Here is a 20,999-nt window from a genome sequence, read left to right on the forward strand (position 1 = left end):
TTTTGAATAAAGTACCTCCCTCCTTAGTAGGGATTTTTTTTTTTTTTTAGATTTTATTTATTTATTCATGAGAGACACACAGAGAGAGAGAGAGAGACAGAGACACAGGCAGAGGAAGAAGCAGGCTCCGTGCAGGGAGCCCGATGTGGGACTCGATCCCGGGTCTCCAGGATCACACCCATGGCCGCACGGGGGCTGCCCCGTTAGCAGGGATTTTTGACATTTGCATGGTGGTGACATGACCTGGATGAGGAATGGACTTCACCTATGGACTCAGACCATCCCTACCTTGATAATGATATTTAAATTCCTCTCCTGTCCGGAGATTCATGTATCTCTTTCCTTAAGTTCAACTCTTGAACCAGTGCTCCAGTCATCTAGTCTGTTACAACATGGTACTATGATATTTTCTGGCAAAGAAATTTTTTCTTTGGCTCTTTGAGAATCACATCCTAACTCCTGAATAGGAACATTCCCAGCTATTCTGTGAGGCCTCTTATATCTTCCCTTGACTCCTCCAGTGGAGATTACAGAGGGAATTTCCTTGGCTCATTACAAGGGAATACAGGCATTTCACTTTACTGTACCTCACAAATACTGCATTTTTTACAAATTAAAGGTCTGTGGTAACCCTGCATCAAGCACGCCATTTGGTGCCATTTTTTCCAACAGTATTTGTCCACTTCACAAATATATTTCACATTATGGTAATTCCCCCAATATTTCTAACATTTTCATGCTTGTTATATTCGTAATAGTAATCTTTGATCAGTGATCTTCAGTGCTATTATAGTTGTCTTAGGACACCACAAACTGCACCCATATAAAACAAAATCAATACATGTTTTCTATGTTCTGACTGCTCCACCAACTAGACATTCCCTTGTGTCTCTCCCTCTACTCAGGCCCCTATTTTCCCTGAGGCACAACAATACTGAAGTTAGGCCAATGAATAATCCTACAACGGTCTCTAAATGTTCAAGTAAAAGAGTCACATATCTCTCACTTTAAATCAAGAGCTTGAAGTGATTAAGCTTAGTGAGGACGGCATGTCAAAAGCGGAGATAGGCTGAAAGCTAGGCCTCCTGCACCAGTTAGCCAAGTTATGAATGCAAAGAGAAAGCTCTTGAAGGAAATTAAAAGTGCTACTCCTGTGAAGACACAAACACTAAGAAAGCACAAGTCTTACTGATGATATGGAAAAAGTTTTAGTGGTCTAGATAGATCAAACCAGCCATAACATTCCCTTAAGCCAAAGCCTAATTCAGAGCAAGGCCTAAACTCTCTTTAATTCTATGAAGGCTGAGAGAGACAAGGAAGCTGCAGAAAAGTTTGAAGCTAAAAGGTTGGTTCATGAGGTTTACACAAAGAAGTGCAAGGTAAAGCAGCAAGTACTAATATAAAAGCAGAAGCAAGATCAGAAGATCTAGCTAAGCTAATTAAGGAAAGTGGCTACACTAAACAACACATTTTCAGTGTAAACAAAAATCTTCTATTGGGAAAAGTTGCCATCTAGAATAGCTGGAGAGAAGTCAATTTGGGCTTCACATCATCAAGGGACAGACTGACTTGTTAGGGCTAATTAATGCAGCTGGTGACTCTAAGATGAAACCAATGGTCATTCGCCATTCTGAAAATCCTAGGGTGCTTAGGAATTATGCTAAATGTACCCTGCGTGCTCTGTAAATGGACAGCAAAGCCTGGGTGACAACACATCTGTTTACAACATGGTTTACGGAATGTTTTAAGCCCACTGTTGAGACCCATTCTCAGAAAAAACGCCTTTCAAAATATTACTGCTCACGGACAATGCACCTGGTCACCCGAGAGGTCTGATGGAAATGTCCAACAAGATTAATGGTGTTTTCATGCCTGCTAACACAGCATCCATTCTGCAGCCCATGGAGCAAGGAGTAGTTTTAACTTACAAGTCTTACTGTTTAAGTTATATATTCTGGAAGGCTAAAGCTGTCATAGACAGTGATTCTTCTGATGAATCAAAGCAAAGTAAATTGAAAACCTTCTAGAAAAGATTCACCATTCTAGATGCCATTAAGAATATTCATGAATCATGGAAAGAGATCAAAATATCAAAATTTACAAGTTTGGATTTCAAACTTTATGGATGACTTTTAGGGGTTCAAGACTTCAGAGAAAATAACTGTAAATGTAATAGAAAAAAACAAGAGAATTAGAAGAGGAACCTAAAGAAGTGACTGAATTGCTGCAATCTCATAAAACCTCAACAGCTGAGGAACTGCTTCTTACAGATGAGCAAAGAAAGTGGTTTATTGAGATGGAATCCACTCTAGTAAAGATGCTGTAAAAACTCTTGAAATGACAACAAAAGTTTTAGATTATTACATCAACCTAGTTGATATAGTAGCAGCAGGGTTTGAGAGAAATGCTTTCAATTTTAAAAGAAATTGGGAAACTAAAAAATTCATTTGACCCACTGTGTTGCAATATTCACTTAATTGCCATGTCCTGGAAGCAAAGCTGCAGTATCTGCAAGGTACACTTATACTCTTTCTCAGGTCCTTTGAATTCTTATTTCTGATTTAATGATTTAATCACATAACACTCATCCTGTTGAAAATTCTCCCTCTTCTCCCACTGACTTCATGCTTCACCCTTACAGCACAGATTCAGCTCAGTATCTTCAAAAATGGCAAAACTTAGAGATAATTAAGAACTTCAATGTCCTTCTTACAAAATTTGGAGTCTCCCCAAATTGGCTCAGCTAAAACCTCTCCTTTCCTATCACCCTCTACTCTTCCTTTGTCCTTTTTTACTTCCCTCAACCTTCCTGTCAGCTACCTTGAATCCTTTATCCATCCTCCTTTAATACCCCAATCTCCTCCAACCCTCTATCTACCCACCAGCCCTTTCCCTTCCCACTCCAAGCCCTTAACTCCCTGTAGTCACCTGAGATTTAAAGCTTCCTTTTCCCTACTAGAGACACAAGGAGCTGTCAGGGACCTTATTAAAAATACGAATTGGGGACACCTGGGTGGCTCAGCGGTTGAGCATCTGCCTTCGGCTGATGTGTGATCTTGGAGTTCGGGGATCGAGTTCCGCATCAGGCTCCCTGCATGGAGCCTGCCTCTCCCTCTGCCTCCCTCTCTCTCTGTCTCTCATGAATAAATAAAATCTTTAAAAAAAAAAAAAATGAATTGGAGAGGTACCTGGATGGCTCAGTCAGTTAAGTGTCCAACTCTTGATTTCAGCTCAGGTCGTGATTCCAGGGTCATGAGACTGACCCATGTGGTGGGCTCCATGCCCAGCATGGAGCTTAAGATTCTCTCTCCCTACTCCTAACTCTGGGAAACAAACAAGGGGTAGTGGAAAAGGAGGTGGGCGGGAGCTGGGGTGACTGGGTGACTGGCACTGAGGCGGGCACTTGAGCACTGGGTGATATGCTATAAGTTGGCAAACTGAACTCCAATAAAATAAATAAATAGGGGATCCCTGGGTGGCTCAACGGTTTGGCGCCTGCCTTTGGCCCAGGGCGCGATCCTGGAGACCCGGGATCGAATCCCACATCGGGCTCCGGGTGCATGGAGCCTGCTTCTCCCTCTGCCTGTGTCTCTACCTCTCTCTCTCTCTCTCTCTCTCTGTGACTATCATAAATTTAAAAAAAAATTTTAAAAAACTTTAAAATAAAATAAATAATAAATAATAAATTTAAAAAACAAAACAAAAAAGATTCTCTCTCCCTCTCCTTCTGCTCCTCCTCACCGACACTCACATGCATGTACATGCTCTCTTAAACAAACAAAAACCTGGAAGTAGGCTGGATCTTTTATCCATTCAGATGAGCTCTGGAGACACCCAGACGCCCTTGGTCTTGAGTCCCTCACCCAAAATTTAGCACACAGCCCCCATAAAATTACACATCAGGACAAAGAAAATCTTTTTTTTTTAATTTTTATTTATTTATGATAGTCAGAGAGAGAGAGAGAGAGAGAGAGAGGCAGAGACACAGGCAGAGGGAGAAGCAGGCTCCATGCACCGGGAGCCTGATGTGGGATTCCATCCCGGGTCTCCAGGATCGCGCCCTGGGCCAAAGGCAGGGGCCAAACCGCTGCGCCACCCAGGGATCCCAGGACAAAGAAAATCTTAAAGATCTCCACAAATACTGGTGGAGACACTTCAGTCCTCAGACTGACTGAGCAGGTAACCTCAATTTGCCTCATCTACCAGAAACACAATCATGGTAAAAATATAAAGGAGGAATGAGTTTTTACATAAACCGCCAGCAGGTTGAAACTTTCAAACTGAAGCTATAGGCTCTCTACTTATTTGTGTCTGTTTGCATGTTTTTATATCTATTGTTGATTTTAGGTGAAGAGGCAAGCAGGACAAACCAGGACAGGCCTGGAGGCCTAAGGAAGGGGCTTGTCTTTAGCTCAAGAGCTACAGAGAAAGGTACTGAAGATAACTACTTGAAAAAGATTGACTGGTGATGTGAAATAGATGTGGAGAAAGAAGCTGGCAAGGCAGTAAAATTAGACAAATCAATTAGGACTTGCAGCACTCCAGGCAAAAGAATGATCGCTTAAACCAGGGTACATGGGTGACAGGATGGTCAATGAATTGCTTAGAGAGAGAATACTCTCAGTTCCTCACTGTAGAAATGAGCACAGATACCTAGAGAGGTCAACTGACCTCCCCAAAGTCCTACATTTAGATGGGACAGTGCTGGGGCTTCTTCTTTCTTCTCTTTTTTTTTAATTCTTATTTTTTAATTTTTTTTTATTTATGATAGTCAGAGAGAGAGAGAGAGAGAGAGAGAGAGGGAGGCAGAGACACAGGCAGAGAGAGAAGCAGGCTCCATGCACCAGGAGCCCGACATAGGATTCGATTCGGGGTCTCCAGGATCACACCCTGGGCCAAAGGCAGGCGCCAAACCGATGCGCCACCCAGGGATCCCAGTGCTGGGGCTAAAGCCGTGTTCCCCAGTACTGGAGGTCTATAGAGGGGTAAAGTAGGTCACCAGGTCCTTCACACAGGGCATTTAAAATAAATGTTATCATCATATGGCCAAGCTAATAACCAATATTAATGAAAATGTGAGCAATAGCGTTCAAGCAGCCAATTGATGGACCCCCAATAGGGAGACACACTAACCAAAACTTCTCTAATACTTAATCTTCATAACAAAAACAAAAAAGCCACCATATTTGCATATAATACTTTGTATTTTTAATAACATGCATGATTCCATTTGGTGTCCATGATTTTCCTGTGAGGGTTTTGGGTCAGGTGTCCCTACTTTGCTGGTAATTAAGAAAACAAAGACACAAAGCAGTGACCTATCCATGGTCACAAAGCCAATCAGTGAGGAACCTAGATTTCTTATGGGTTCCATATTTTCTTACAAAAACCTGCTCATTCTGACACTTACCCATATGCTTTCCCATAACCACAATTCTACTCTTCTACAATGATGCCAAAAAGGCCAATGGAATACAAGACAGTTATACATATAATGACAATGATTGCAGCATGCTTACTGCTTTATATATAGTTTCTCATTTAATTTTTACAACAACCCTGGGAGGTATCATTATATCAATTTTACAGATGAAGAAATCAAGACTCAGAGATGTTAATTACCTAACTCAAGACCATCCAATTATTAAGTTTATGATGCAGTGGGGAAAAAAAAAAAATCAATCCCAGGTGTGACTCCAAAGATGAACTCCAACCATCAACCCATATTTCCCATGTCTGGGTATGTAAGGCTCTCAGCCACTTCTTGTGTAATCTGTATCATATCAAACCTAAAATAAGTTTAGTGGGCAATAGTAGTTTTCAGTGAATCCTTCATAATTATTTTTTTTTAAAAACTTTTATTTATGCAGAGTAAGCAAACTGAAGTATAGCTGACACACAATGCCACATTAGTTTCAGATGTACAACACAATTCCAAAGTTTATTCATTATGCTATGCTCAGCATACATGTAGTTACATCTGTCACTAAGAATGCTATTACAATACTGTATGTTTTTAATGTAATGTGTTATATGTATATAAAATATTTTCTTTCCTCCAGATGGTATTACCAATTAAATTTTAGATTATAAAATCCTTTAAAGGAGTTCTATTCTAACTGGCTTGAAAGTAAATAATTGTTCATATAAATTGAATATTCCTAAGACTTTCAGAAATTAAGGAAATTAAACTACTTTCAAAAGTATTTTTATAGAAACCAAACCAAGTACTTTAAGAATCCAAGGTAACAAACATTTAAGTAAATCTTCTGCAAATGAGATTAGTTCAATATTATTGGTTTAATAAAAACAGCTATGTTTTCTGAGTTATCAACATGAAATTAAGATAAGCATACATTTTTATTAAACCTGGCTATGTTCTTCCTAAACTTTTACAGGTTTACTGACAGAATAAACTAGCATCATATCTACATTTGCATTTAGCCAAGTTGAATCACTGTTCTGACAAATATTATTTCAGTAGTAACTATGTTTTGTAATAAGTCAACTTGAAGATAGTTTCCAAAATCTTTTAGTTACTTAAAACCTAAGAACTGAGGTGCCTGGAACGCCTGGGTGGTTCTGTGACTGAGCATCCACCTTTGGCTCAGGTCTTGATGCCAGGGTTCTGGGGTCAAGTCCTGCATCAGGCTCCCTGCATGGAGCCTGCTTCTCCCTCTACCTGTGTCTCTGACTCTCTCTCTCTCTCTCTCTCTCTCTCTCCTCTGAATGAATAAAATAAAATCTTAAATATAAAAGAAAGAACTAGGGTGCCTAGGTGGCTCAATCAGTTAAGTCTGCCTTCAACTCAGGTCATGATCCTAGTGTCCTGGGATTGAGGCCCATGTCAGGCTCCTTTGCTCAGAGGGGAGCCTGCTATTCCTCTCCTTCTCCCTCTGTCCCTCCCCTCTACTCTTCTGTGCGCTCTCTCAAATAAATAAATAAAATCTAAAAAAAAAAAAAAAAACCTAAGAACTATGATGACTTAATGCATGGATATTTATTAAATACCGAAGTCATTTCTTTTTTTTTTTTAAAGATTTATTTATTTATTTATGATAGACACACACACAGAGAGAGAGAGAGAGGCAGAGACACAGGCAGAGGGAGAAGCAGGCTCCATGCCGGGAGCCCAACGCAGGACTCGATCCGGGACTCCAGGATCGTGCCCTGGGCCAAAGGCAGGCGCCAAACCGCTGAGCCACCCAGGGATCCCCCGCTGAAGTCATTTCTAATTAAGACAGAAAATAAATAAGCAGTTCAAGTTTATACAGTTTTTTCCTCTTACTTTTATAGTACCAAGCAGCTATAGATACTTGAGTTTATTTATAGGCATATTCATTTTTGCCATATTGAGAAGTGTATGGCTATAAAAAGTTGTAGGATGTGTATTCATAGCTCTGCCAGTCTACAGAAAAATGATCGTGCATGACAGTTCAGTTATGTGACTCTGTTTTCTCTGTAAAACAGCAGTAATTTATAAATCAAAGTCTTATATTTAAATGAGACCCTACTAGGAGAAATAGTGACAGAAAAGAACAACTTTGTATAAGGGTATGCAGGATGTGTTTTTATTAAGGAAAAGGAAAATAGTCTCAAAGCAAAATGACTACTTGTTCCAGAATAGAAAGAGCAAGATGAAGGACAAAACCTGAATGGATATTAAATGTGGTAAAAAGTTTATGGAAAAGAAATGTTTTTGTGTGGTCAAAGCTGGGTAAGATCTGATACATTTATTTGTAAGAGTCTCAAAAAGTGCTTTAGTATCAAATACAGTTACTCACACAAAACGAAAATTTGATCTTATATTAAAATGACAAAATTTTCTTGAGTCTTTGGTCTGCTCTTAAGAAAGAGGTTATAAGGGGCATCTGTGCGACACAGAGTTGACGAAGTGTCCACCTCTTGGTTTCCACTCAGGTCATAATCTCAGAGTTGTGAGACAGAGCCCAGCATTGGGCTCTGCATGGAGTCTGCTGGAGATTCTCTCCCTCTCTCTAAAAAAATAAATCTCAAATAAATAAATAAAGGTAATAAAAGGTTTTTCTTTGCCTTCTGAGTAATCTCACTAGAAGGCAAAAATTCTGTATCCTATGAATTGAATTTCCTGAGCTTGATGCTGACTTAATCCTATCCTGATTATTAAAACAAAGTTCTCACTTTTGAAAGAGCTATGGTTCATCATGTTCCTTTCTATGTTTACTTTAAATAAAATTTTTTGACACTTTGGTAAAATAGGTAGCCAAGTATTTCCCATGGTCCTATTTAATCCAATGTTCCATCTCCAAATCTCCTGACTTCTGACATACTGCTTTTTCAAAATCAAATCCTAAATGATATTATTTTGCCTCATGACTATCTTTGAAATTTTCCGAAGGGTCCCTGGGAATTAATTATAAAGAATTTCTTCTTTCACCTTGTAAAAAGAGGTATTAAAAATATTTAGGGGGGTGCCTGGGAGGCCTAGTCCGTTAAATGGTTGCCTTTGGCTCTGGTCATGATCCCAGGGTCCTGGGATTGAGCTATGTGTCAGGCTCCCTGCTCAGTAGGGAGTTTGCTTCTCCCTCTCTGTCTCCCCTCACTTGTGCTCTCTATCTCTAATAAGTTATCAAAATCTTTTTTAAAAAACATAATAATTAGGTTCATATGATCAATGTTATGATTTGCATGGGAAGCACCGTTCAAAATCAGAAGTGATCCTTCCCTCCAGGTTAAATCCACATGAGTAAAATGTTATCATCATTTCCGAAGTTATATGAAGTCTAGAAATTTATCAATACTCTCATTGTCCATAATATGTTTTTATTTATCAGGAGTCCTGGTGCTGCTTTGCCTAACATTAAATAATATTGTATCATCAATAATTTCAATTATATATTTTTTATGTTGACTTGGGTCATATAAAATAAATCTGAATACACTATATTCTATTAGGCCAATGTTTCTCAAACAGAATTCACATCACTTAAGGAATTTTATTTTACAAATGTTTAGGACTTATTCCAAACTTACTAAAAATTTTTACGTAATAATCTTGATGTATTCATTTTGTTGTTGTTTTTGGCTCCCTTCCCATGCCACCCTACCACCACCCCTTCCTAATCTTCATATATTCTTGATGTGCTCTAACTATATACATGATATGACTCAAGATTATTATGTATTTTATGTTTTTGTTCTCTGCAAAGATCATATCCACTTATACACATAAATTAAATGTAATATCCACTCTTCTTTAAAATAAGGTTAATTATTATACTTACAGATATTTTGTCTAAAATTTTTTAGATTGACCTGACTTTGGTTTGCATGCCACAAAACCACCAAATTTCCTCATCACTTGCATGTTTTATAACAAATTCTCATCAAATCTTTCACTTTTAAAATTATCAGTAGTGGGACACCTGCCTGGCTCAGTCGATAGAGCATGTGACTCTTGATCTCTGAGTCATGAGTTTGAGCCTTACAGTGGGCAGAGAGATTACTTAATTTAAAAATTAATTAGTTAATTAAAATTGTCAGGAGTAAGTTAATCACCACCATTTTAAGCCCTTTGCTTCCCTGAAAGTGCTTGCAAATCAGCTATAGTTAAAGTGCTCATCTTCAACAAAAAAAAAAAAGGAGTAATGAGAAAAGGACTGTATCAGATACAGTCTGATACCTCCAATAGCATCACCTAAATAACTTTGAGACTAGACAGCGGACTAAGTCAGGATTTTCAAAAAGCTAGTGGAAAAACAGACAGATTCATAGGGCTACTAACCCAAGATCTACCAGAACAAGAAATAGCAGGACAGAATAAACTAATGAAGGATGATTACAAGTTTTAAGGTATTGCCTATACTTTATAATGTCCCATTTTCTAGACACAAAGAACTCTTTTATCTATAACTTAATAATGATTTAAGCAGACTATGCTTTTGTAACCAGAAATAAAACATTTTTTCTTACTCCTGCTTAATTCAAAAACTTTTACTGTGTATTCTTATTTTCACACAATATAGTTATCTGCACAGCTTCAATAAGAGTGTGTCCCTCTAGCTGGAAACACTGGTTATGTAACCAAGGCTTTGATTGGAATGCCATATTTGAAAGCAGTGCTCATTTAATCAAAGATGACCAGAAAGTTTTAAGGAGCAATAGCTGACTTCCTACAGTGCTCACAGTTCTCTTAGGAAAACTAGACTGGTACCTGGCCTGGAGGTCCCAGCCTTGCAGGTGAAGTAAGCAAGATCACTTCCAGGAAGGCCCAGGAACCCTAGGATATGTTTGGGAACCTCAAGAATTCACCAGAATCTATAGGTACAAGTAAACCTGATTCTGAATTCTTGACTTGGCTTGCTTGGCTTCAAGAGGTTTTAAAAGTGCCCCTCCAGGGGCACATGGGAGGCGCAGTCTGTTACGCATCCAACTCTTTCTTGGTTTTAGCTCAGGTCATGATCTCAGGGTTATGAGACTGAGCCCCTCATAGGCTCCTTGCTCAGTGCACAGTCTGGGTTTCTCTCAAGGAGGGAGGGGCACACACTCTCTCTCTCAAATAAATAAATAAATCTTAAAAAAAAAAAAAAAGGGTGAATTCCAAACTAAACTCCTAGAACTACACAAAAATAAAAAGCTTTTGCACACCAAAGGAAACCAAAACAAAACAAAAAGGCAACCTACTGAATGGGAGAAGATATCTGCAAATCATATTATCTGATAAGGGATTAATATCCAAAATACATAACAAACTTACACAATTCAATACCAAAAAAAAAAAAAAATCTGATTAAAAAATAAGTAGGGGACCTGAAGAGACATTTTTCCAAAGAAGGCACAGGGATGACCAAGAGACACACAAAACAATGCTCAACATCATTAATCATCAAAGAAATGCAAATCAAAACCACAATGAAATATCACCTCGCACCAGGCAAAATGACTAGTATTAAAAAGACACAGAACAACAAGTGTTGGTGAGGATGTAGAAAAGAGGGAACATCATGCACTATTTGTGGGAATGTAAATTGGTACAACCACTGTGGAAAACAGCAAGGAGTTTCCTCAAAAAATTAAAACTAGAAATACCATATGATCCAGTGAATTCCACTCCTGAGTATTTACCCAAAGAAAACTAAAACACTGATTCAAAAAGATATATGCTCCCTTATGTTTGTTGCAGCATAATTTACAATAGCCAAAATATGGAAGCAACCCAAGTATCCATCAATAGATGAATGCATGAACATGTGGTGTACACGCATGCACACAACACACACACACACCCACACACACAATGGACTATTACTCTACCACAAAAAAGAATCAAATCTTGCTATCTGTGACAACATAGATGGACCTAGAGGGTATCATGCTAAATGAAATAAGTCAGAAAACAGCACATACCATATGATTTCACTTGTATGTGGAATCAAAAAACAAAACAAGTAAAACCAGACTATTAAATACAAAGAACAAGATGGTGGTTGCCGAAGGGAAGGGGAGGGGGGCAAAAAATGAAGAGGATTAAGAAGTACAAACTCTCACTCATAAAATAAGTCACAACGGTGATAAGTACAGCACAGGGAATATAGCCAATAATATTGTAGCAGCACTGTACAATGACAGAGCCTAACTATATTTACCGTGATAAGCACTGAGTAATGTACAGAATTGTCAAATCATTATAGTGTGCACCTGAAACTAATAACGTTGCACGTCAATTACACTTCAATAATAATTTTTTCTTCAAGTCCAATCCAAGATTTTTTTTTTTTTTTTAAGATTTTATTTATTTGTTCATGAGAGACACAGAGAGAGAGAAAGGCAGAGACACAGGCAGAGGGAGAAGCAGGCTCCATGCAGGAAGCCCGACATGGAACTCAATCCCGGGTCTCCAGGATCACACCCTGGGCCAAAGGCAGCGCCAAACCACTGAGCCACCTGGGCTGCCCCCAATCCAAGATTCCTTATAAAAACATTCAGCAAGGCAAACTCACAAGGCCTATACCTATATAAATAATCAGGTCAAATCTAATGAGATTAACTTCACAATGACTCTTACTCTACTGTTCTGGACTGAATGTTTGTGTCCTCCAAAATTCTTACATTGAAACTCTACTCCCCACCATGTGAAGGTATTAGGAGGTGAGGCCTTTGAGGAGTAATCAGCCCTCCTTAAGTGAAGTTATAAGGGTAGGAAAAAAGGTGGGGAGGCATGAGGGTGGTGTCCTCATGAGTGGGATTAATACACTTTTAAAAACTGAGAGCTTCTTTCCTCTCTTGCCATCTACTCTGTGAGGATAGAGAGAGATCAGCAGTCTGCAATCCTGAGATGATCCTCACCGAAACTGTCCATGCTGGCACCTTGATCTTGGACTTCCAGCCTCCAAAACTGTGAGAAATAAATTTGTTTATACGCCACCCAGTCTATATATTATTTTTGTTATAGCAAAAAGCAATAAGCCTCAACTGACTAAAACCTACCCCTAATAGTGAAAAACCTTGTCTTAAACAGGGAGACAGACCAAGTGCTCATGACTGTTTATTAGTTATCCACTGATCTGGTTTGACCAAACTTTAGTCAGGCTTTTCTCCTTTCCCACAAGCCCCTAAACTTTGGCTTGCCCTAAATTTAAGCAAGTAGATGGAGAACTTCCTCCCTTAACAGCTCATTCCAAGCATCAGCTGACCACAGTGGGAAAACAAATCCAGTTAAGCTATCCTGATCATGTAATCTGCTTATCCCCACCCTCTTGACTCAACCCATACAAAGTTCCTGCTGGCCCTGCTTAGTTGGTCTTCTCTGTCAAAGTTTTTTTGAGTCTGATTTTGAGACACTTGCAGATCTTTCAATTAGAGCATTCTCCCTATTTTAATAATCATTTCAAATTGTTTCTCTTTACCTAAATCTAGACTTGTTTTTATTTCAGTATTATGACAAATCACCTATTTGCAAACTCCAAATTACACTGATATTTATTTTCCTCTACTAAAAACGACTGGTATCTTTTCCAAAACTGTAGTCCCACGTAAACTTCGTTACACACAGAAAGCACTGCATGTGAAATTACTGTCCAGACTACCAGCAACCTAGCCTTAGGTTAGTCATTCACTTTTCCACTTTATAAAATGAAGAATTTGGCCAGGTAACTTCTAATCCCTTCTATTTTATTAATGTAATATGAATTTGGTAAAAAAAAAAAAAAAAGTTTCACTGTGGGCTCTATGTAAGAAACGAGGTGCTGGTGAAGAGTGCTTCTCCAGCAGAAAAACAAGAACTATAACTTCAAAAAGAGATTTCAGAAACAATTTTTCAAGATAAAGATCCCAATGATCAAACCCATGCTCATACGAAAGAACTTCATCAATGGAATATTATTCAACCATAAAAAGGAAGTATTGACATGTGCTATGAACATTGAAAACATATATGCTAAGTGAAAGCCATACACAAAAGATCACATACTGTATGATTCCATTTATATGACATGTTTAGAGTAGGCAAATCCATACAGACAGAAAAGTAGATTAGTCATTACCAAAGGCTGAGGGAAAGGAAATGAAAAGTGACTGCTAAGGGGTATGGGGTTTCTCTTTGGGGTGATGAAAATGTTCTGGAATTAGACAATGGTGATAGCTGCACAACCCTGTGAATATACTAAAAACCACTGAACTGAACACTTTAAAACGGAAAACTTTATGGTATGTGAATTACATCTTTTTTTAAGATGTTATTTCTTTATTTGACAGAGCACGCATAAGCAGGAGCAGTGGCAGGCAGAGAGAGAGAAAGAGAGAGAAGCAGGATCCCCGCTGAGCAGGGAACCTGATATGGGACTGGATCCAAGGGCCCTTGGATCATGACCTGAGCTGAAGGCAGATGCTTAACAGACTGAGCCACCCAGGTGCCCCAAATTATATCTTTAAAAAAAAAAAAAAGGGGGTTAAAAAAAGTACTTGAGCATGATTACCAATGCAATAGTTACATACTAAAACCAGAAAACACATTACAACATCCACATTTCAAATTCAGTCTCAGATATAAACACAGATTTCTCATTAGTTTTCTCTATCTAATCTGTTCTAAAAAAATTATAGAAATTACAAATTTATACCATGTCTAATAAATAATTTGAGTCAAAACACAAAATGAAGCTCCACACAGATTGTATAAATGTCATAAAAATTCATCTTTTTATATTGCTTTAAATGTAAAATTTAGAATACTTAATACACGAAAAGCTCTGGTACATGGTGGTATATGAAGGGAAAAAAATCTATTCTTTAAACACTTTATTTCTAACAAAGAGCTGTTGTCTTCACTGGCATAAATCAAGAAATTTAACAAATAAAGACCATATAACGTGTAGCTAAGAGTTCATGTTAATGAAATTCAGACGTAGCTTTCTCGGACTTGCAAATACACAATCTTTAAATAGGATACATGGATATACTTTTTTTTTTTTTTTTTTTACATGGATATACTTAAATTACACCTCCCAATAAAGCTGGCCAACAATGAGAAAGACTCCTATACCTATATCCTGTACTTGATGTGATTTTGGTGTAGGAGTGATAAAGTGATGACTGATCAAGGCCTGGCCAAACATACATAATTTGATAAAGGTACAGTTTTCTAATATCTGAATGACCATTTTCTTGAAAAATATGATTACTAAAAATCATTTTTATTTTTACTGAGAAGGTAATAACTTTAGGCATAATGTTAATTTATAACTTAATAAATTTTTTTGCCTAAAAATATGATTTCACTTTGCATCCTCAATCTCCTAGCCCTTCCAAGCAAGGTATCACAGAAACAAAAATTAGCTAAGAGGATCACAGCATTGTACCAGTAATTTTCACCAAATAGAGCCAAACCAGGCACATTTTAATATTCTGTTTCACTTCTGAATGTCTTGAACCTTTTCTGAGGATAGTCACTACCACAAATAACACAAGTTTGAGAAACAAAGCATGTGTTAATAATATCAAGAAACACTATTTTCCTTGTATTTATGATGAATTACATTTTAAATTAATAATTTCATGGGCACATATCCCATTCTTAGGTTTTCTGGTCTAAATTCAAAGTTATTCACATGGAGCAGTGTTCGTTAAGGTGAGGCTCATTTTACAGAACATACATTAAAAACTCATACAAAGAGTTAAACATGCAATGCAGGAACTCAGTAGCATTCACTCATGCTACAGGGAGAAGTCTATCCATTGAATAACTTTATAATTTCCTGGGATCCCTGGGTGGCGCAGCGGTTTGGCGCCTGCCTTTGGCCCGGGGCGCGATCCTGGAGACCCGGGATCGAATCCCACGTCGGGCTCCCGGTGCATGGAGCCTGCTTCTCCCTCTGCCTGTGTCTCTGCCTCTCTCTCTCTCTCTATGTGACTATCATAAATAAATAAAATTTAAAAAAAAAAAAAAAAAAAAAAAAAAAAACTTTATAATTTCCTTTTTTAAAAAGATTTTATTTTAGAGAGGGTGGGCACATGCGAGAGAGAGAGAGAGAGAAAAATATGCAAGCTAGCACATGCTCAGGCTTGAGCAGAGAGGAGAGGGAGAGAGAGAAGCAGACTTCCTGATGAGCAGAGAACCTGACACCAGGACACAGGGCTCAATCCCACAAGTACAAGCGAAGGCAGATTCTTAACCAACTAAGCCACCCAGATGCCCCTCAAATGAACAGTTTTAACTGCTGTAATGAAATAATAAAAAATTTTCTCAACTAAACAATGTTTTGATAAAATTATTTTGCCCACACTTAACTCTTAAATAACTATCACAATCAACTGCACTATTTATCCTCTAGTTTAATTAGTATACTCACTTAAAACAGTGATAAAGCTGCAATCCTTTAGAATGTAAAATAAATTTAATACAATGGCCATTTTAGTTATATAAAATAAAAAATATCAGAAGTGGGGTGCCTAGTGGCTCAGAGGATAGAGCATGCAACTCTTCAATCTTGGGTTCATGAGTTTGAGCCTCACACTAGGGGTAAAGATTACTTAAAAAAAAATTAAAACTTAAAAAAAAAAGAAAACATCAGAAGTAAAAGTATTTCATGGAGCTTTGGTTGCAGAAGAGTCAAAAAAGTTCAAAAACCACTGGCCTCAAACTATGGACTCCCTAAAACAGAGCCTGACACTTAAATGTTTTACTAGTCTTTCCTGAACATTAATACTTCTTTTAATTTAGCCATCTTAATATTAGGAACCTTTTATTTAAAGTCTACTACTGTCTCTGCACTATACTCTCCCACTGCAATTATCCCATCAGTTCTCACAGAAATCTTGTAAGGTATTATCCCCATATAACAAAAGAGGACACTAAAGCTAAGTAACTTGTCCAAGGGTACATAGAGTAGTAGAAGATCTGAATTTGGTTTACCAACAAAGTCGTACCTTCCTGCTGTAGTGCCCCACTTTATAACCTTCTCTGAATATAAACTTGCAATAAAATTTCCATGATGGGGGATCCCTGGGTGGCGCAGCGGTTTGGCGCCTGCCTTTGGCCCAGGGCGCGATCCTGGAGACCCGGGATCGAATCCCACGTCGGGCTCCCGGTGCATGGAGCCTGCTTCTCCCTCTACCTGTGTCTCAGCCTCTCTCCTCTCTCTGTGTGACTATCATAAATAAATAAAAATTAAAAAAAAAAAAAATTTCCATGATGAAACTGAATTTTTTCAAGAATATTTACCAAAGACCTAAACAGGTTACTGTGTTGTTTTTCAGGTATGTTCAAATTATAAACTTACATAAAATATTTTCCATTTATATACTCTCCACACAATCTTCTTTGATATTCAAAAAAAGATAGTTCTTTCTGATATTTCTGATAGCCAAAGCATGTATAATTGTATGGAAAGAATACTTCAGTTCAGCAAATGGAAAAACCTCCAATTAAAGCAAAACAAAAAAGTCTCTGAAAAACCAAACCATGGGAAATCACTGTTAGGCTTCATGATAACAAGGAGCTGAAATTTTACTCATAGAAATTTTACTCATAACCAATGAAATTATTCCCTAGCCAGATAAGGAAACCTAAAGCCAAATAGGTAGGAAGGAAAGTATCAAATTCAACTATACAAAATTACCAAATCTCAATCACACTAATCAACCTAATGCTCAAAGGGTCATCCAGTCCAGCTCTCTCCAAGTGTGTTGCTTGGATCAAAGGTTCAGTAGAATGTTAAAAGAATTTATGGAAAAAATATTAAAGTTTGGGAAATAGTGGGTTAATCAAAATTAAAATTGGTCTTTTCTACATTCTCTCAGAGCCCTTAACATATTAATATGAATTATGCATCTCCTAAAGGAGGATTCATTATCTTCATGAAAATAAGATGTACAGAGTTTTTAAGTGACTTATCCAGGTCACAACACAGCTAGCTAATGACAAAGTTAGAATCAGAACCTAATTCTCCTGATTCCCACTCCAAAATTCTTTCTACCTCCTCGAAAACCTGTTATATTTGATACTAAAGAAAAAGTTTTTCCAAGGACCACTTCTACAAAAGACAACACGGAAAACACTACTGGCTTGCTTGTACAGTATTTTCCCCCATCCCATCAAAACTAATAATACTTTTTTTTAAAACTAAGTAGCAAAAAATGTTTATGAAACAACAAAACCTCAACCTGAGATGAAGTATTTGCAGATTATACACACATGGTATTCCAAAATTTATATTCTGATAATATTTCCTCTAGAAAATCAGAGATATAATCTTTTGTAATCAGTACCTGTATGGAACTAAGAAAATAGTAAGGAGGGAAACCCAGATTGTAAGGTCGTTAGAACAGGGACATGTCTATTTCACTCACCACTACACCAGAGCCCGATACACACTAGGTATTCCAAACATATTTGCTAAAAAAATGAACAAGAAATCACTATCAATAAATCCCTACTATCCCTCTACCATTAATTAGCTGTAGGAGCTTGATCAAATTATAATCTCTCTGAACCTGAGTATCCCACTTGCAAAAGAAGCAGTTAGACCAGAATGATCAAGATCTCTTCTGTAAGAATCCATACATCTTATACAAGTTAAATCTCAAATTCCTAGCATTTGAGGGTATGTCCACAATAAAAAATAACGAAAATAACATTAGCAAATCACTGATACTCATCATTTCATTTAAAATGCCTGTTAAACATGCAAATCAGATCAGTACTACTACCTACATTTTACAAGAAAATGAGGCCCAGAGAAATTGACTAGACCCAGAATCACAAAAGTTATTAAGTAGAGAAGCATAGACTTTGAACCCAAGATTTAAGTGTCAAAATCCCCAAATCTTTCCATTACACTTTGCCCTCCCATGGTAAGGATAGGGATGCAGATGATAATAGCATTATTCCCTGGCCTTCAGATAATGATTTAACAAAAGGTCTCCCAAATTCTCATCATCCCATCATCCCAATGTTAACTTTTCAATGTTAACTCCTCTGTCCAAAAAAAAAAAAAAAAAAAATTATCTTGAGGCAACAAATTAATCACATTGTTCTCCTTAGAGTCCAAGGTTAACTAATGCCACTTTTATAACAGAGAATGACATTATCTAGGAATGAAAAGAATCTAAAATATGAATAATAATCTTTCACATCAAAAGACCATTTTAGTTCAAATAATATGCACCCATAGTCAAGTACTGTTCAATTCAAAGACCACCTGATACCATGAGTATGCTACATTTAAAATGAGAGGAAACTTTGCTATTAGAAATGAGGCAGTTTAAACTATTAACTCTTTTAGGTCTGTTACATAACATCATACTAAAAATTAATGCTTCAAGTGCAACTTCTCTAAACCATGAAGGAACAAACCCAACTCTAGGCTCAAACTTGGTGTTAAAATAAATGGAATTTACATCACACTCTCATCTTCCAAGAAATAAAACCAGGCAACCAGAAGTATCCCAAGTTATGGGTTTAGATTTCCCCAAGACTTTAACCAATCAGTGGACTCTCATTTAATTCTACTAACTTACTGCCTTAAAAAAAAAGTACATATTCTTATGTAAAATATGTTTCTCACAGCTATAGCAAAATCCCCTTTCAACAGTATACTATAATGAAATAAACATACACTTATTAAACCTCACAAAGAGATAACAATGCATTAAATTCTCTGCCAAGAAAATTAAGTGAGCACTGTCTTTCTGGGGGTCACATGCGAAAATAGTTTGGGATATGCTTACAGTGAGTCATAATTAAGTAGATATAACATGCAAACGTAATAATCCTGCAGAAGAGTACTAAAGAAAAAAACTCCTCCTCCTCCTCAACAACAAAAAAAGTCAATCACATTCATCCAAAATAAAAATACACACACAAAAATGGCATACTGGGCTCATTTGTGCAAGGTCATGAGTTACTATTGTGCCCCGTCAACTTTAACAAGTTTTGGAAGCTTAGCAAAAGTTTAGCTTGTTAAATTAAAACCTAAAAATCTCCACAGATTCAAGAGATCTTCTGCCTGGAAAGAATTTACCACTAACATAAGTGAGAATTTTAAAAAAATCAAAGCCACAGCCACTGCATCGATCCGTGCTTAAATTCCTCTGCTAGTAAATGCTCAATAGCACCAGACTCCTCACCACTTCAACACTGATAAGTTTGAGAAGAGCTGCTGAAATCTTGAGGGCCAATCAAAAACCTAAGTGAACTGTCACAAAATAAAAGTCACAGTGTACGTGACAGCTTTACAGGCCAATTAAAAAAAAACAAAAACAAAACAAAAAAAAAAAAAACACCACAGGGCCATCTAATTAATTGATGCGATCCTCCGAGTAAATGATCTAGAATAAAACAGCCCCTGTTATTTACCAAAGTGCAAGCAGTCCCCAGGGGAGCGCAGCAAATGATAATAACTTCGGTTCCAGGACAGGCTCCTCTTCACACCAGTATGACTTTCCTACTTAGTGCCAACTGTACACTTGCATGCTCCGAAAATAGGGGCGAGTCCTGACGACCAGGGGTTATAAGGGCAACGTTTCTATTTTATTATGGGCCGAAGCTGAGAAGAATCCCAATGCGTTTCAGCTCGACCTCACCACCTCGGAGTCACTTTCCAACTGCGCTCTCACCCAGGATCATTATATCCCCCAACGGAAGCCAATCATTAGTAGTAGCAAGGCCCGGAGAAAAGAAAATATATATATATATTTTATATTTATATATACTTTTTTTATTTATATATATATACATATATAGTAAAGAGGCTCTAAAAGTTCACCTAAGAGACACGGAGAAGGTGGGGGCTTCAGGAGAGGAGGCCGACATTTAAAGCATCTCAAACATTTTAAAAGCCAAAACACGTACAAAGACCCTCCTCCCGGGTGACTCCGGGCAGAAAGAGACCCTCAGTCACCGCGACAGGACGCGGCTGCACGGGTTCCCCCGGACACGCAGCCGGATCGGGGCCGGGGCTCGCCCGGGGAAGGTCCGGAACCCCGGGCAGGGGTGCGCGTTGTGGCCCGGCGGAGCGCACAGCCCCTGCTCCCGGGCCCCTTTCTCTCTCCTTCCCCACGACCAGGCCTCTCCGGGCTCCTCTTCCCCTTCTCCGCCCTCCCTCCCCCTCCCTCCCCCTCCCCCTCCCCAGTCACGCACCAAACAAGGCCACCTCCCCCCCAAATCCCACCAACTTTGGCGACCCCCCTTCCCACCTCTCAGGAGCGCACAGAAACTGCAGGCCAGGAGGCTCCTCAGGACGGCCCCCATCTTCCCTTCTCGCGTTCTCTTCTCTCACCGGCGAGGGGCGGCCAGAAGGGGGGGAGGCGAGGAGCCGGGGCGGCCGCCGCAGCGGCAGGTCTGCAGGCTCATGCTTCCCAGCTTTCCAGAGAGAGAAGAAAGAAAGGGGCACGTCAGGGCTCCGCGCGCGCCGCCGCCGCCGCCGCCGCCGCCGCCGCCCTCTCTACCGCGCCGCTCTGCCGGGGGCTCGCGCGACGCCAGCGTCTGCTTCCATCCCGCCGCCTCCTCCCCCGGCGCCCCGCTT

The 20,999-nt window shown here is 38.6% G+C and overlaps 1 protein-coding gene and 1 long non-coding RNA gene across 2 annotated transcripts in view; one reads left to right on the forward strand and one right to left on the reverse strand.

Annotated features, from left to right (window-relative positions):
- Nucleotides 1-6,004, forward strand: part of LOC111092852 — a 41,696-nt gene extending 35,692 nt beyond the window's left edge. Inside the window, exons 3-4 of the long non-coding RNA XR_005379876.1 lie at nt 4,348-4,431; nt 5,590-6,004. This is a non-coding gene — a long non-coding RNA (uncharacterized LOC111092852). The remainder of the gene's footprint in view (nt 1-4,347; nt 4,432-5,589) is intronic.
- Nucleotides 1-20,911, reverse strand: part of LRP6 (LDL receptor related protein 6) — a 163,030-nt gene extending 142,119 nt beyond the window's left edge. Inside the window, exon 1 of the mRNA XM_038576811.1 lies at nt 20,671-20,911. Coding sequence (XP_038432739.1) covers nt 20,671-20,725 — 55 coding nt within the window. The 5' untranslated portion in view covers nt 20,726-20,911. The remainder of the gene's footprint in view (nt 1-20,670) is intronic.
- Nucleotides 20,912-20,999: the final 88 nt, after the last annotated feature.

This window comes from Canis lupus, chromosome 27 (genome assembly GCF_011100685.1).
Source record: "Canis lupus familiaris isolate Mischka breed German Shepherd chromosome 27, alternate assembly UU_Cfam_GSD_1.0, whole genome shotgun sequence".
Classification (NCBI taxonomy): domain Eukaryota; kingdom Metazoa; phylum Chordata; class Mammalia; order Carnivora; family Canidae; genus Canis; species Canis lupus.